This window comes from Canis lupus, chromosome 13 (genome assembly GCF_011100685.1).
Source record: "Canis lupus familiaris isolate Mischka breed German Shepherd chromosome 13, alternate assembly UU_Cfam_GSD_1.0, whole genome shotgun sequence".
NCBI lineage: Eukaryota > Metazoa > Chordata > Mammalia > Carnivora > Canidae > Canis > Canis lupus.
In genome coordinates this window covers 63,089,349-63,106,656 of record NC_049234.1, presented here as the reverse complement: position 1 = coordinate 63,106,656, position 17,308 = coordinate 63,089,349, and the positions used below count along the sequence as shown (strand labels likewise).

Sequence of the window (17,308 nt, the reverse complement as noted above, 5' to 3'; positions counted from 1 at the left end):
GCGACGGCTGATGGCGTCACCCGCACTTCCGGCCGCGGCTGCGTTCTAGTCCCCAGCGAGGAAGGAGGAAGGGAGGTCTGAGGCGCTGGATGTGTGGGGGAAATAGCGAGCGAGGGGAAGCGATCCGGGCGCCCGCGGGCTCCGCGACAACGCCCGCGGGCCTCCTCTGTCCCCGCCGCCCCGCATCGGCGGCCGCCCGGGGCTGCCCTCCCTCGCCTTCTCGCGGTCTCCCGACACCCGGTCTCCCTTCACGCCTCGCCCCCCCCCCACTCCCCCCTCCCTCCCCGTCCCTCCCCCTCCCTCCCTCCGTCAGGCTCCCCGCCCTTAGTATCGCGAGACGAGGTGAGAGCTGGCGGAGCGGCGGCGGCGGCGGCGGCAGTAGAGGTGACCGAGGCGGTGGCGGCGGAGGCGGCCCCGAGCGCTGTGCGGCCCCGGTGCGGCCGAAGTCGCGGTAGAGCGTAGCCCCCGCGCCCCTCCCCCGCCCGCGCCCTCCCTCTTTCCCTGGGGATGGAGAAGGCGACGGTTCCGGCGGCGGCGGCGGCGGCGGCGGCGGCGGCTGAGGTAGAAGGGAGCCCCCCGGCGGTGGCGGTGGCGGCCGTGGCGGGCCCCCCCGCGGTGGCGGCGGCGGCGGCGGCGGCGGCGGAGGTCGGCAGCGGCGTAGGCGGCGGCGGCGGGGCTCGCTCGGCCTCCTCTCCTCGTGGGATGGTGCGAGTCTGCGACCTGCTCCTGAAGAAGAAGCCGCCGCAGCAGCAACACCACAAGGCCAAGCGCAACCGGACCTGCCGACCCCCCAGCAGCAGCGAAAGCAGCAGCGACAGCGACAACAGCGGCGGCGGCGGCGGCGGCGGCGGAGGCGGCGGCGGCGGCGGAGGCGGCGGCGGCGGCGGCGGCACCAGCAGCAACAACAGCGAGGAAGAGGAGGACGACGACGACGAGGAAGAGGAGGTTTCTGAGGCAAGGGCCTGGTTTCAAAGGAAGGAGGGAGGAAGGGACCGTACAGGGCCCAGGGGCCGGAGGAGGGAGGGGACTCGCGGCGGGACACGTTCTCGTGGGCTCCTGCCCCTCGGTGGCGCGGCCGTCGCTGTCCCCGTTCCGCCCCGGCCTAAGTCGCGAGGCGTGGGGATGTGGGGGAGGGTAGCTGACACGTGGGGGCGGGAGGCCGCGGGGCCCACGGGCTTGGATGACCCGCTGCTGGCGCTAGGATGCTCCCTCCACGCGGTTAAGCGTGAGGAGCTGGTTAGATCCCCGTGTGCTCACCCGGCGGGGTCCGCCTGGGGTCAGTAGGGCCGTGTAACTCCTGGGGCGGGGGCGGGGGCGGGGGCGGGGGCGGGGGCGGGGCCGGAACGGGAGGGAGAGGATAATAGGCAGCTGGGTCTCTCGCGGAATGGCCAGGAGCTTGGTGGATGGATTCTCCCACTTGCGAGGTGGAAGGGAGCAGTTCTGAGGGGAGGGAAGAAAGGTTGCGACGGACTCAGAGCTAAGAAGTATCTGTGTGTGTGAGAAACACGTGAGAAGCTGTACTTTTCCATACTGTTCTGCTGCAGGCTGCTGCTTTTTTTTTTTTTTTTCTTCTTCTTCTTTTCATGATTAGTTGTGGCTGCTGAAGTAGCTTTTAGTTCTTTGATCCCTCAAGGGTTTTGGATGGATCAAGGGTGAACTGATTTTAGATGCATACACATCCATACGCAACTCAGCGGCTGAAAAATGCGTTTGACTCCTACACGTGCATACCTGTGCATCTTCAGATGCTTCCTTACTAAGGAAAAAGTAAAGCCAGGCTCTGTCGTTTTCCAGATAATGTGGGGCAGCTAAACAGTGCGTTGAAGCCAGCCTTGGTTGTGGTGAGTTGGAATAGGAAGGCCTCTTGGTTTGTCCTAGTGATCTGGTTTCATAACTGTTTATAATTTTTCCTGGGTCCACAGACAGGCGGCGTTGCAGGACCTTATTCTTCAAAGGCCACATAGAACCCAAAAGCTCAGTAAAACATACCATACTGACGAAAAATAAGAGCCTTACTATCAGCTCTTTTGTAACTCTCTCGTCCACTCCCTGAAATGGAAGCTAGGAAAATCTCGATTCGGAGAATGAAGTTGTAACTTAAGGCAGCAGAAGGAAAAATAACCTGAAAGGCTGATTTTAAATCTGAGTTGTAAGAGAACAACTGAATTATCTAGAAGCATCACTTGCCATTATTCTCTTCCACAGAGTTTATCTTGGTGCAAGGCTTGGTTTTTTTTTTTTTTTTTTTTTTTTTTTTTTTTTTTTTTTTGAAAATTGTACTATTGGATCTTTAGTTCCGTTCCAGTAGAGAAATGCGAGTTTGAGACTTGTCCTCTATTGGAAGACCAGATTCTTTTACCTCAGATTGGATGAAGTTAGACAGGTAGAGATGTAATAGTTCAAGTATGTATACCAAAAAGATGGACATTCCCTGCTATTCCGTTATCCTGTTGAATTCCAAGAATAGGTTTGTATTGGTAGATTCTGTATTGGTTTTAGTTGGGCCTTTCAGTATAGTGTGTTACTTGGGCTGCACTTGTAACAATGAAGAGGAGGATGTGGCGGGATTCTTATTTCCAGTAAAATCTATTATGGTAGTTAGAATCACTTCACTTGTGTGATTCTTTGCAGAGATGAGAAACATTTTAGAGATGATCTAGTTCAGCCCTTTTGTTTTAAAAATGAGGAGAACAAGCTTTAGAGGAAACTGTGGTGGATAGTAGCAAAAGTAGAAATCAAAGTTTTCTAATGGTTCAGACCAATACATTTTTTATGACCACTCATTTCCCCTCCTGACATCTTTCAAGAAATTGCAATGAACTTCAAGGTAACACAATCATGGGCAGATGTAGGCAAAATGCCAGTTTTTTATTAAGATTTTAAATTCTCCCACAAAATATCAAGCTTTGGTTCGGAACTTGGTATCAAGTTGAGTGGAGTACTTACTGGAATATTATGCTATAAACTTCACATACCTAGGTAGTTTTGTTCATTGAAATTTGGCCTAATAAGCAAAACTTTTAGTAAGTTTATAGGTGTTAATTTTGTGAGTCACATTTATTATCCTCAGAAATTGGGAGTGATATATGTTGACTATCATCAACTAGGTAGGGGAGTTTCTTTGTTTCTAGTATGCTTTATTTTGTTTTGTGCACAGTGGTGTAAACAATGGGTTTGTCAGTAATGAAGATGAGTCAGGAGAAATAAGTGTAAGTAAGAAAGTACAGCCATTAAAAATAAATCTATATAGGTACATGAGGGATGAGCAGACAGAAAGGAATACAGTATGCCTCTGCACCTGCCTCCATCCTTTACCAAAATAAAGAAGTAAATCTCACAGTCACTGTACATTATAAGCCAAATGGATGAGTTGTGCAATGTTTTTCATATTATTATCATTTTATTGGCATGTCAGCAGAAGTTTAGCTTTCTAGAGCTAGGAAATCTTGTGGCTAATACTCATGGTATTTAAGTCCATTTTCTAATTCATTCTGTTATTGGCTACACAATGAAAAATGTGGATAATATGATCCTTGAGATTATCCTTCCAATAGAAATCATAAAAAGATGAGAAAAGAACATGAAAGGCTATAGTTTTTGTATATAGTTGTGGTTTCAGGTATTTAAACTGAAAAATTGGAGGATAATTTAATAAAAACATACATTTGCTATGAAGAAATGTTAGCTGGATATTCTGTATATCTGCTGAAAGAGGAAACCGTTGGAAGGAAAGGAGATTCAATTTAAAGAACAGCTTTATTTGAATGTTGAAGAACAGGAATCTAATTCTTATTAAATGTTAGAATAGCTTATTGAGAATTGGATTTTCTTTTCAGTATCAGAATAGGATAATCATGTTTTAGATAATATGTGTAACTTCATCTATACCTGAAAACAAAAGTATAAGACCAGGAGCTCTCCTCTTCCCTCTCCTACTCCCATTTGACTTAAAATCTTAGATCAGAAATTGAAAAATGCAGAATTTCGTTGGCTTTCGGTGGGTGACTAACATGGAAAATACACGGAGTTGTATTTCCTAACATATCAGTTGTAATGCACAAAAGTTAAAATTGCGAGAGTTCATACTCCATTTCAGAAATAACATTGCATTTTGTTGAGTGCATTTTTAAATGTAATTGAATGTTATCAGTCTGTGTTTGCTAATGAAGAGTTCGAAGGGGAAAAAACTTGCTAGTAAAGGTAGCATTCATGTTCAAAAGTAACTTTTACTAAAGATGCATAAAATGTAAAGATGTTAGTAGGAGTTATTCAGAATTCCAGTTATTTTTGGTAGGTAATTTGAGGCTTTAAATTTAAGAGACAAATCTAGTGGTGAAATTTTAGACAAGGGGAGCCAGTGAATAAATTAGTATTGACTATTTTTTTTTTTTAAGATTTATTTATTCATAAGAGACACACAGAGAGAGGCAGAGACATAGGCAGAGGGAGAAGCAGGCTCCTCATGGGGAGTCTGATGCGGGACGTGATCCCAGGACCCTGGGATCACATCCTGAGCTGAAAGCAAGACGCTCAACTGCTGAGCCACTCACTTTTTAAGGAATTTGCAAGGCCAGGGAGAATCTGTTTGTAGACCTGGAAAAGGTAGGGTTGAGTATGAGAGAAAAATTATTTCAGTCGATAGTTTTCTCTCAAATTCACTTCAAAATCTTTTTGTTGTTGTTGTTTTTTAATGGAAAAATGCCACCCAAGTTCCTTTGTTACAGTGGTAGAATCCCAGATAAGTCCAGAGAAGCTTACCTTTTCCCCATTTTCATCTCTTAATTGATAAAGCGGTATTTTAAGATCTTTGAAGAAATAGTTCTGTCATAATTATCCTGTCTTCTAGACTGCTTAAACACAATACTTGATAAAAAACATTTTCAGTGAGTAACTAGTACTTAGGGAGGATCCAGAATTCATCTAGGAAACCAAGAGAAGGAATTGAGTTTCCTTTTCCCTTCTTGGATCCAGGACTGCCAAATAGCTAAAGTTTGGACTTATTTCAGTATCTTTTAGTTGCTAATTCTTAGCGACAGTCCTCTTCCATAGGTATTACAGGGAAAGCCAGTTAAGCCAATATACATTGATTGTTGAATGCCTGATAAGTACCTTAAGCCTCCTAGATACATTTACATTTTAAAAACATAAGAAACTATTATTCAGTGCCTACTGTATGTTAAATCCAACATAATGGTTAAGAGCGTAGATATGATCCATTACTCACTAGCTTTGCGATCTCAGGCAAGTATTAACTTCTCTGCACCTTAATTTCCTCTTATGTAAATGATGGTAAGGTATGTTCTACTTTATATCATTGGTATGAGAATTAAATGAGATAATACAAGTAATATATTTTCATTTTATTTTCACCATATCCCTACAAAGTAGGTATTTTTATATATGTTTCATTATTTAATAAAATGTTTAGAGTTCCTATTATATGCTGGGTATTTTGCTCTACTGGGTAAGTAATGGTGAAGAAACATGTTTTAAGACACATTGATTTTAAAATGCACCAATAATTAAATATAGGTTTTGGGAAGTATGAGAGCGAGAGTAAATGGTTAATGTAGATCCTGAATAAAGTGGGTGAATTTCAGAAGTATACAAATGTTGGGAGAGGATATTCATATTGACTTCAAAGGCAAAGATCCTGGCTTAGAAGGGTTTTGGGTAACTTCATCAGAGTCACATAGCTAGTAAGTGGCAAAGCAGGACGTAACCTGTCTGAGTCAAAGCCTCCTCGTTCATTCGCTTGCTCACTCACTCATTTATTAATTAATTAATTCATTCACATGTTGTTATGTGGTGTTGAGTGCGACATCTTAGATGTTGGCATTTCAGATAGTGTGAAAACAAATTCAAATGGTATAGGAGAACATACGTTTAGGTAGTAGGGCAATCACTGAAGACAAGTTGACTACCCTAAACTTTTCTTTCCTTTTCTTATTCCTATTTTCTTGTTCACCTTCTCTTTTTTTTTATTCAACTCCTTGAAAAGGAAGAAATACAGAAAAGTACAGATAAGTGTGTCCGTGTTCCTACCATCTAGAATTAACAACTGTTAACAAAATAAACTTGATAGTGAAAACTACCCTCTTTAGAAGCAATCTGTTGCTTCTCTCAGATTTTTAGTTTTCAAGGTTATTTTCTTTACTAAGCCAAAAAAATTTTACTTTTAAATAGGAGTTGACTTAGGATCTGGGTAGGCTGTGAATACCTGACATTAAACCCAAGATTTTGTTGAAGGTGCTCATAAGTGTTTTATTCTTTTTTCCCTTACACCCATGGTGTGTGTGCAGAACTTTTATTGGATATTTTAGAGAGGTCAGGTGACTGCCTCTTCCCTCCCTCCCACCTTGTTATTTTGAAACATTCTCACTGCAGTAGTAGTGGGGAATCAGGCAGGCATTTATGTGCATTGTTTGGAATTGGGAAACTGCTTGTAGCCAAGGTAATGTGGTAACTCAGAAGACCTATTTGTGTTGAGAAGTCCAGAACTTACTTTACTTGTTCTTTCTGGAAACTAACCTTACGCTTACTTTGTCTTAAGTCCTCATATTTTGTCTTTTAATTGTTTAATTAATGAATCAGTTTTCATCTAGTCTGCTAAGAACTATCAGATCTGAAGATGGAAACCTTGCCTTACACATCTTTGTATCTCCTGCTGCACTGTTCAATGTGTTACATAAGTCTTAGTGTCTTACCTTTGCTAGGTTTTCAAGAAGTTAGATGTCTGAAGTAAAAATAAATAAGTAATTAATAAGTATTTCTTCTTTAACCACTACTCTGGAAATATTTGGGTTCGTCAGAGACTTCCCAAAATTTGCTAGACTGTTTACTAGACTGCTGCTACTGGCATCCAGTTTTACCATCTGGTTGACTGGAAGTTCAGTTTTTAGGTCTTTGAGATAGCATATTTGCATTTATGACAGTAGTTAATTCTGCATTCTTACAAAGATGATTTAGTGGGTTAGTAAAGGTACTTGTCATGAATTTCCATATAATTTTTACAGACTTGACCAACATCGATGAAAAAAATTTCACTTCATAGTGGTATGTGAGATAGTGTGTTGATACCACTTAGTTTTTGTTAGCACCAATAGGGGGCACCAACATCCTTGATAATCTATGCCCAATCTGACTAACTTCCTTCAACTTTCACCTTTTGGGGGAAGAAAAAAATCGTTAGGGAATTGAAGGTAAAGAGTGAATATGAATACCCTTTTAGTCCCTGGAACCTTACTTGTCTGGTAGTTATGCCTATCCACGTGCCATACAGAATCAAAACAGCTCTTGTCATGTTTGGTGTTTTTTAACTTACTAATGTATATATTTTCTTCTCTTTAAAAACTTTTTCAATCATTAGGGGAAGTGAAGTTGTGGAACAACATAGATATCATTTTATCATGATTTATAATTTAGATTTTAATTATTGAAAAAAGACATATTGAATTTCATTTTTCCCAAAAATGCTTTGAAACTCAACATTAATAGAGACCTGATTATTTAAAGTACAACACAGATTGCCTTCTGTTATCTTCTAAAACTCGTAAACATTACCTTGATCTTTTGAAAGAGTTGGCTTAAGTTTACTTCTGGGTAAGACTATAGACATAAAAGAGGGTCAGTTGCAAAAAAATGTAAAGTTTGTAGTACTTTAGGAATTTCTTTTGGACCCAATATTATTTAGTATATTTATAAATAATTTGGATAATATGGTGAAATACCTCTCAGGTGTACAGTAGGTCAGAGTGAATTGTGTTTGAGAAGGTTGTTGAGAATATGTTAAAAATGCTGAATAGGTTTTTATGAGTCACGGGTAAAAAAATGTGGTTTTTTTTTGGTAAATGATCTGAAACAAAGCATGCGTTTTCAGTAAAAGTTCAGTATGGTGTGGAACAAGATGAAATGCGGTATTGGAGAATCATAACTCTTATTTTAAATAATTCTGTGATACCTCTGCACAAAATAGATTATGTATATTTCCATCTGCTGTACCATGGAAATGTTGACCAAAACTAGGGAGGATCTAGAGTGGGATAATTTAAAAATGATTGGAGGGTTAGGGATGGAATCCATGATCAAGGAGGATTGCAGATTATCCTTAATTATATTCTTATTGCTTGTTACTTAATGTTCAGATTAATCAGTTACTGAAACTTGAATCATGGAGAAAAATGTGAGGTGTGTTAGGTAGTGTTATTTAAATTTTGAAAATAAGTAAACTCCTCATTTCTTAATTCTTGATATTATTTGAAAGTACACACCAGACATGACAAATTTATGAAACTAATTTATACAGATGCATCTCTATCAGGCCACATATATCTCTAGCAGGCATTCCTCTCCTGAGCTATCCTTAAGTCTCATTTAATCTTCCTTCCTTCTTTCCTTCCTTCCTTTATTCTTTTTTCCCTTACACCCATGGTGTGTGTGCAGAACTTTTATTGGATATTTTAGAGAGGTCAGGTGACTGCCTCTTCCCTCCCTCCCACCTTGTTATTTTGAAACATTCTCACTGCAGTAGTAGTGGGGAATCAGGCAGGCATTTATGTGCATTGTTTGGAATTGGGAAACTGCTTGTAGCCAAGGTAATGTGGTAACTCAGAAGACCTATTTGTGTTGAGAAGTCCAGAACTTACTTTACTTGTTCTTTCTGGAAACTAACCTTAACTAACTAACCAACCTACCTACCTTCTTTCCTTCCTTCCTTCCTCCCTCCCCAAAAATAAAGCAGAAAATTTTTTAAAAAGGTGAAGAAATAACCTATCCTAAAATTAGTGATCTGTGTTTTCCTCTTGAATTGTCTTGTAATTAAAGAACCTTTGAGAAATAACTTGATCTGTAGAAAAATTAGTTTCATCAGTTTTGAATTTGGAATGAATAAACATTAACATATAGTTCTATTTTCCTTTCCTTCTTTCCTATCAGTCTCAGTCTGAGACCAGGAAGGAAAGGAAGTTTGTCTTCTAGTTTGTGTTATATCAGGTCTATTTCCAGTTCAGTCTTTGATCTCATTATTGTCTCGTTTTCCTCTTATATTTTATTTGAATTTAATCAAACAGAAGGAGTCCTGTTATCAAGCCTCCAGTACTTACTAGTTCAAGATGTAGTATAGGAGTTAATTCTTTTACCTGACATTTACTGAGTCTCCTATGTGTAGCTGTTTTGAGTATATAGTAATCTCAACCATTTCCCTCTCAGTGAATGTTAAAAAGTCAGCTATATTTAAAATAATAGCTGTATATGTTGAGTTAAATTATTTTATTAATGTTGTAGGTTAGTAAAACTTAAATTTACATGAAAAATTCAATGATGGAATTTTTTTTCTGATTTTTAGAAAATATCACTATTATACTTTTTTTTTAAGACATTTATTTATTCGTGAGAAACACACACACACACAGAGAGAGAGAGAGAGAGAGAGAGAGGCAGAGACACAGGCAAAGGGAAGAGCAGGCTCCATGCAGAGAGCCTGATGTGGGACTCTATCCCCGGTCTCCAGGATCACGCCCTGGGCTGAAGGAGGCGCTAAACCGCTGAGCCACCTGGGCTGCCCTTTTTTTTTTTTTTTTTTTTAAGATTTTATTTATTTATTCATGAGAGACAGAGAGGCACAGACACAGGCAGAGGGAGAAACAGGCTCCATGCGGGGAGTCCGACATAGGATTCCATCCCGGGTCTCTAGGATCACACCTTGGGCTTGCAGGTGGTGCGCTAAACTGCTGAGCCACCCAGGCTGCCCACTATTATACTTTCCTAAATAAATTTAAAAAGCATTATTGAGACCTAGCAAAATCAGGGATTATGAAGAATTTGAAGGCACTGAAACATTATTACTAGCTTCGTAAAATTTAAGTCATGTTGAGATAAATTAATAATAATTTAAAACTGTGAAGATGGTTTTAGTTTTGTATAATTAATTTGGGGATCTGTGTTTTCAGTATAACTGTAGATATATACTATATATACTATACTATATATGCTATATATACTATACTGTATATATAACTTTAGAATTGGTCTCATTATAGGGATTGTTTTATTTCTGTTTTTGAATATAAGCTGGGTAGACTTTACATCTTTTATGAGTGCCTCTTGGAATACTCCCTAATTTGTGGTATTATGTTCTGATTTTTTTTATATGATGTAGTCTGTATCTGCTCTTTTTCTAGAATATCCTTAGCAATTACATTACACCAAATATTCATCCATTCTGATTTTACTGTGAAGATTTTGTAGTAAGAATAGATGTTATAAAGGTATACTTAATGGTTAATGCAGGTACAAATATGTTAAAATATGAGGAGTTGAGTGATAGGATGGTGTAGAGTACAATGTTAAAAGCCTTCTAAGTTAGATTTTAAATGTAGCATTTACTTATAATTCTACCCTTCAGAATTTATCATTATTTGAAATTTTTTCTTTCACCCTTGGTGTATGTTAATCAAATTATCTGTCACACAGAACAAAGTTATCACTTACACATTTTGTCTGCTAAAAGTTTAATTGATGAGCATACTTAAAATACATCAGTTGAAAAGATAAGTCTTCAGTCAATGATTACGTACTTAGCTATAAAAACTAATGAATACGTTCATACTTTAAAAGAGTCTTCTAATAATTTTTTTTTATCTTCTTTCTCAAAGTAAATGCTACTAACAGCTTGGTGTATATCAAATGTTCTAGTTTCTTTTCTTGGTGGGAGTGAATGAATGAGTGTGGGGTGGGGAAGTGGGGATGTGTGTCTGACCAAGTACATTAGGATTTGCCTCATTGTTCTCATTTTCTTATGAATGTTCCATAGAATGAATGTTCATAATTTATTTGCTCTTTTATATTGGTAGACATTTTTTAAAAGATTTATTTATTTTAGAGAGAGAAAGTGTGCACAGGCACATGTGCAAGGGGGGAGGGGCGGAGAGAGAGAGGGAGAAAGATAATCTCAAGCAGACTTGGAGCCAGATGTGGGGCTGGATTTCATGACCCTGAGATCATGACCTGAGCCAAAACCAAGGGTGGAGTGCTTAACCAACTGAGCCACCCAGGTGCCCCTATATTGGTAGACATTTTGATTGTTTTTAGTACGTTGCTATTACATGTATAATGCTGAAGTAAATGTCCTTTTACAGTTATTTTTGAGTATAAAAATATTTCTTTGGGATGGATTCCTGGAAAGAATTGCTGAGCCAGAGGTTATGCATGTGTTAAATTTAATAAATACTTCCAAGTTTAACTTCCATCAACAGGATTTTAAGGATATTACTGGAAATGAGCAATCTTAGTTCTTAAAACGTGTTAAACAAAAAAGTGTTTGTATTGTTTTGTTTTCATTTTCCTGAGTACTATTGACATTAATAAATTTTTATTTTTATTTTTCATTTGGATTTCTTTGGAAAATTTCCTGTTATATCCTTTACCTTTTCTATTAGAATTGTCTTTTTCTTAGTGATTTGTTGGTGCTGTTTATATTTATGCATAATAATCCTTCACAGTATTATTTGTGCTCTCTGTTTACAGTATGTTCGCAATGTAGAAACATGTTTATTTTTGTGTAGTAAAATGACTTACTCTTTTATAATTTCTAGAGACCTTCACCCCAATATTTTAAGAAAATATTCTTAGAAATTTTCTTTTGATACCGCTGTGATGCTTTGTTTTTGAAAGATACACAGATATCTTTTTAAATATAATATTTAACTGTTGTGTCCATTTCTTATTTACTCTTTTTAGTAGCATTTGATCTTGTTGGCCAATTTTTGTCTCTTCAAAAAATGCTACTCTCTTTGCTTATGTAATACCACCCTCTTCTGTTTCGACATTACTAGCAGCTTTTTTTGGTCTTCTTGTTTCCTCCTACTCCCCTCACTGTACATTCTTTGATTATTTAGGACCTCGTTGCTCAGTCGTGGGCCCTTTTCCATCTTGTGTGTAGTCTCACTTCTTAGGTGATCTTATCTAGTCTTGTGTATTTATATGTAATGCTAGTGACTGTCAAGTGTGTATTTCCAATTTATAAATTTATTTTTTATTGGTATGTGTATTTCTAATTTAAACTTTTCTTCTTGAGTATGGATATGAACTTTTTGGTCATCCAATATTTGTACAAACCTTTCTTCTAACAGATACTTTTCTTCCTTTCTTGAGAATCACTCCAAAGTTTCATCCAGTTACTAGATGTAGCTCAACATGATAGATATTTACATAATTCTTTTTCTCTTAATTCAGCCAGTAATCTATAAAATAATAAATAATGTGTCTCTTATTTTGCCCAACCATTGCACAGCAGTGAATAGGAATAGGATAATCATAATGATGCTTCGTTGGAGAAGGAAAAAACAGAAGTAGATAGCAGTAGTTGGCCCATGTTAATACTGAAATCCTTCTTGACTGAAGACTCTGCTTTGGCAACATATAAATTCCTCAGTTAAGCCTTTGATTTTGCTCTATGATAGAAATGCCATTTTGATTATTGTGTGTGTCGTTGGCTTTGTTCTTAGGTGATTCTTCCTTGTTTGTTATTTCCCTTTGCCACATCTGAAGTAATAGGCATTCAAGATAATGACATCCCTAGAAATTGTACAACTTTTATAGCTCCCTGCCAGTTGGTATAGATTAAGGGTTATTTAAGGTTCAGTCATAGGTTTCTTTCTTTCTTTCTTTCTTTTTTTTTTTTAAGATTTTATTTGTTTATTCATGAGAGACACAGAGAGAGGCAGAGGCAAGAGGCAGAGAAAGAAGCAGGCTCCGTGTAGAGAGCCCGACATGGGACTCGATCCCAGGTCTCCAGGACCACACCCTGGGCCGAAAGTGGCGCTAAACGGCTGAGCCACCCTGGCTGCCCCTAGTCATAGGTTTCTATAGGCTAGTAATGTAGTTTGGTGGTAAAACTTTCAAAAACTTTAATTTCTATTCTGTTTTCTTTAAGTCAGTACCGTATGACTTTATCATCAGCAGAAGATCTCTTTTAGATTTTTTGAAAGCTCTTTGTTCTCATAGTGCTGTTCTCCCTGTTACTGGGCTACCTTGAGGGTATCTGAAAAAATAGGCTTGATTGGTTTATCAGTCAGAGTTTAACCAAGTTGACACATCAAAACCCAGGTAGGAAAGCAATACTCTTCACGTGTTCTTTGCTACCCTGTGGCAAAAAACCTTTGAGGTCACAAAGTTCTCTTGGTATATTTGGAGCACAAAAGTCCTGCCTTTCCTAACCTGAGAGGCCTCAATGTACAGGATTCAGGTTAGAGTTTGCTACTGAAAGAGCTTCCCACGGTGGCATTGTATTTATGTCTATCTCTGTTTACAAACTGTGTTACTCTTGGTGGAGCTGTTCTTTTTGCCAGTTCTTTAAACAACCAACAGCCACCAATATTCTGAGTTTTTTAATTGCTTTTCTTAGAGTTATACACATTTGGTAGTCATATAATGTGCCCTCCCCATTATTTCAGGCATAGTGGTTTGGTACTGTATAACAGAGGTTGTTGGTTCTTCAGCCTGATGTGTTTCCTTGCTATCTGTCCTCTGAGCCTTACCAGAGTTTTTAGGAATTTGTTATGGCAATTTACTCTGTTGGTTAAAATATAAGATGGATTGTTGGAATAAAGAGACTCCAAAACATATCTGGTTATGTGATACCCTGGGGGTAGTCCTTCAGGTCATACATAGGTCTAAGCTCCTGTTTTGTTACACCATCCCTTAACCTGTGCTGTCCAGTATAGTAGCTGTGTACCATGTATGGCTATTCAGTGCTTTAAATGTGCCTAGTACAACAGGGTCTAGATTTTTAGTTTTATTTAGTTTTAATTAATCTAAGTAATCACATGTGGCTAGTGGCTACCATGTTGGAGAGTGCAGATATAGAACATATACATCGTCACAGAAAGTTTTATTGGACAGCTCTGCCTTAGGGTGTTGACTTCATCTACAAAGTCTAATTTGTGTCATTAACATCACATTCATGTTCCAGCCTGTTTTGGGCTGAATTGTGTCCCTCCAAAATTCATGTTGAAACCCTAACCTCCATTGTTGGTGGGGTACAAACTGGATATTATTACTGTGGAAAAGAGAATGGAGTTTCCTCAAAACATTAAAAATAGAACTACCTTACTCTACTGGGTATTTCCCCCAAAATACAAAAACACTAATTCAAAGGGATACATGCACTCATGTTTATTGCAGTATTATTTACAATAGCCAAATAATGGAAGTAGCCCAAGTGTCCTTCAATTGACGAATGGATAAAGAAGATGTAACACACAGGAATATTATTCAGCCATAAAGAAGTGAAATCTTGATATTTGCAACAACATGAATAGAGCTAGAGAGTATAATGCTAAACAAAATAAATCACCCAGAGAAAGACAAATACCATATGATCCGACAATACAAGTAAAGGAAAAAAAGACAAACCAAGAAACAGACTCTTAACTATAGAGAAGAAACTAGTGGTTATCAGAGGGGAGGTGGGAGAGGGGGATGGAAATGAGGATTAAAGAGTGCACTTCTCATGATAAAAAATAATGATAATAATAAAGAAGCCTTATTATACCCCCAGTATCTCAGAATGTGACTGCATTGAGAGGTAATGCTTAAAAAAAGGAATTAAGGTTAAATTAGGTCATATGGGTGGATCATCACCCTAATCCAATCTGACAAGTGTCCTTATAAGAAGAGGAAATTTGGACACAGCAAGAGGCACCAGAAATGCACACAAAAAAGGTCATGTGAGGACACAGCAAAAAGGTGGCTGTCTACAAGCCAAGGAAGGAGACCTCTAAAGAAACCAAACCTGATGACACCTTGATCTTGGACTTCTAGCCTAAAAAACTGTGAGAAAATAAATTTTTGTTGTTTAAGCCACCAGTCTATGGTATTTTGTAAGACAGGCCTAATGTAAAACTAATGTAAAGCACATGAGAAATAAGAAACAGAAAGGCATACACAGATAGCTTCCTTTTAATGAATTGGCCAAGAAATTGCAAACATCAGTTCCTGACCAGAATTTAGTTTTATGTCCATACCTGGGACCCAGCTCTTGTTATAAGGCCATCACACACAGATATAGCTTGTGGAGAAGTGTTTTACTAAAGAAAAGGGAGTGTGGATGTTGGAGGACAATTAATGTCTTACACCAATATAATTTAGGATTACATTGTTGTTATGGCTAGCAATACAAAGAAAAACAGTTACTCCTGGATCCTGAAATAATCTTCTTGGGTCATGTGTCCATTCTTGAACCAGTCGTCGATAAGGAAAGAGCTGCTTTGTTTAGGTGTAGATCATGTCTTTCTGTACTTCTAGGAGATAGACTAGGACAGGTCATTTTCATCTGAGTCTCATGGAATGGTTTCCTGTAAAGTGTTTCTGCTACCAAAAAGGTAAAGTGGTAGAGTGGGAATGGAAAGGATACTGGACATAAGACTTCCAAGGTAAACCTCAACACTTCCCACTTCTCTCCATGTTTGCTGCCATCATATTAGCCCAGGCTGTTATCTTGCTTGGACTTCATTGTGGTCTCCTAATTTGATCTCCTAGCTTTCTTCCTTGCCTCCTTGTACTTCATTTCATTCTTCATGCAGCAACTAGGCCAATCTTTGTGAGATGTAAATTGTTATTTGACTTCTCATTGCTGTTAGAATAATATCCAAACTCCTACTTTGGCCTGTAAGACTTTGTATGGCTGATCCTTCTAACTATTCTAGCCTTATTTTATATCCTTTTTAGTTCATTTACTATCTTCTAGTTCTGCTCTATTCTTAGAGCATGGAGACTTTCTCACTTAGGGTGTTTTACTTTCTTTGTAGAATATTCTTCCCCTAATTCTTTGTCTCATCTCTTTTAGGTTTCAGCTTAGATATCCTTTCTTGGTCAGGGTTATTGAAAGAAACTTTTCCTCTCTATCTACCCCTCTCCACCCTCCCTTTCAGTTTTCTGCCTATAACTGCTACTGGGGTAAGAAATAGGGAGCCCTCTTGGTCTTTGATCAAGCTTTATTAGTATTAGATATTTTAGTGGACTCCTCTGTTTCTTAAGACTTGGAAAGGGATTTGTGGGCGGTGGGAGTAGGGGAATTTGAGTGTTTAATATTCCCAGATTAATAATAGCTGTTTTTATTCCTTTGTTTACATCAATTTTAGTTATTAGATTGGACCTTTTGATAGTGTTCTTTTTGTACATGGAGAGTCCTCAAATATCTGTGATTCTGTATGGCTCAAAGCCTAATATGTTAAAATGCTTTGATGTCTTAGAAGGCAGTTTTCCCTCATTGATCTGTCAAGAGTTTTAGATATTATGCATAACTTATCAGATGGCTTTTGTAAACTGCCATAAAATATGCCTATTGAGATTTTAATTGGAATTACAATGAAATATGGATTAGTTTGAGGAGAAATAGATGTGTAATACTGAGCATTTCCATCCAGAAACATGGCATGCCTCTGTTTTCTTCAGGCCCTTCATCTGTCTTTAATAAAGTTTTATAGTTTTCATATAGATTTTGCACATTTTGGGGGGATTTATTCCATATTATTTTATAGTTCTTACTATCATGAATTTTTTTTTAAAGCTTTATTTATTTATTTATTTATGAGAGAGAGAGAAAGAGAGAGAGAGAGGCAGAGACACAGGAGGAGGGAGAAGCAGGCTTCATGCAGAGAGCCCAATGTGGGACTCAATCCTGGGACTCCGGTATCATGCCCCAGGCTGAAGGCAGGCGCTAAACCGCCAAGCCACCCAGGGATCCCCTGAATTTTTTTCTTCCATTACACTTTTTATTTAGTTATTGTTGGAGTATAGGAACCTATGAATTTTGATATTTTGATCTTGTATATATGGCGACTAAGCTGAATTCTAATATTAAGTCAGTTTATTTTGTTGAGTTTTCTGATTAAATTGTTATATTGACTCCAATAAAGTATTGTCTTTGGTCTCTTCTTTTTCAGTACTCTTACCTCTTGTTTTTCCTCTTACTGCATCAGTTTTGAACACTCCCAAAATGTTGAATAAAAATGATTATAATAGAGGCAATTGTTATCTAGGGAGTGCTAATGGGAGTGCTGCTGTGTCACTATTAAGTATAATGCAAATATCCTTTCTTAATTTAGTATATCTCTTTCTCATAGCTCACTAAGTTTTATCAGAAATGTATACTGACTTCTATCAAATAAATTTTTGGCATCTATTGAAATGAGTATTTCTTCCCCCCCTTCAATCTATTCATATAATGAATTGCAGTAATAAATTTCCTAATATTAAACTGTTGGGAATACTTAGTATTATGTAGTATTTTTTTAACACAGTGTTGGGT

The 17,308-nt window shown here is 38.5% G+C and overlaps 1 protein-coding gene across 5 annotated transcripts in view; it reads left to right on the top strand.

Moving 5' to 3' along the window:
- The first annotated feature begins 342 nt into the window (after positions 1-342).
- ANKRD17 (ankyrin repeat domain 17) overlaps positions 343-17,308 on the top strand; it is a 153,824-nt gene continuing 136,858 nt past the window's right edge. For all 5 annotated transcript variants that reach the window (XM_038556309.1, XM_038556308.1, XM_038556304.1 and 2 more), the window contains exon 1: positions 343-954. In XM_038556309.1, coding sequence (XP_038412237.1) covers positions 508-954 — 447 coding nt within the window. In that variant the 5' untranslated portion in view covers positions 343-507. The remainder of the gene's footprint in view (positions 955-17,308) is intronic.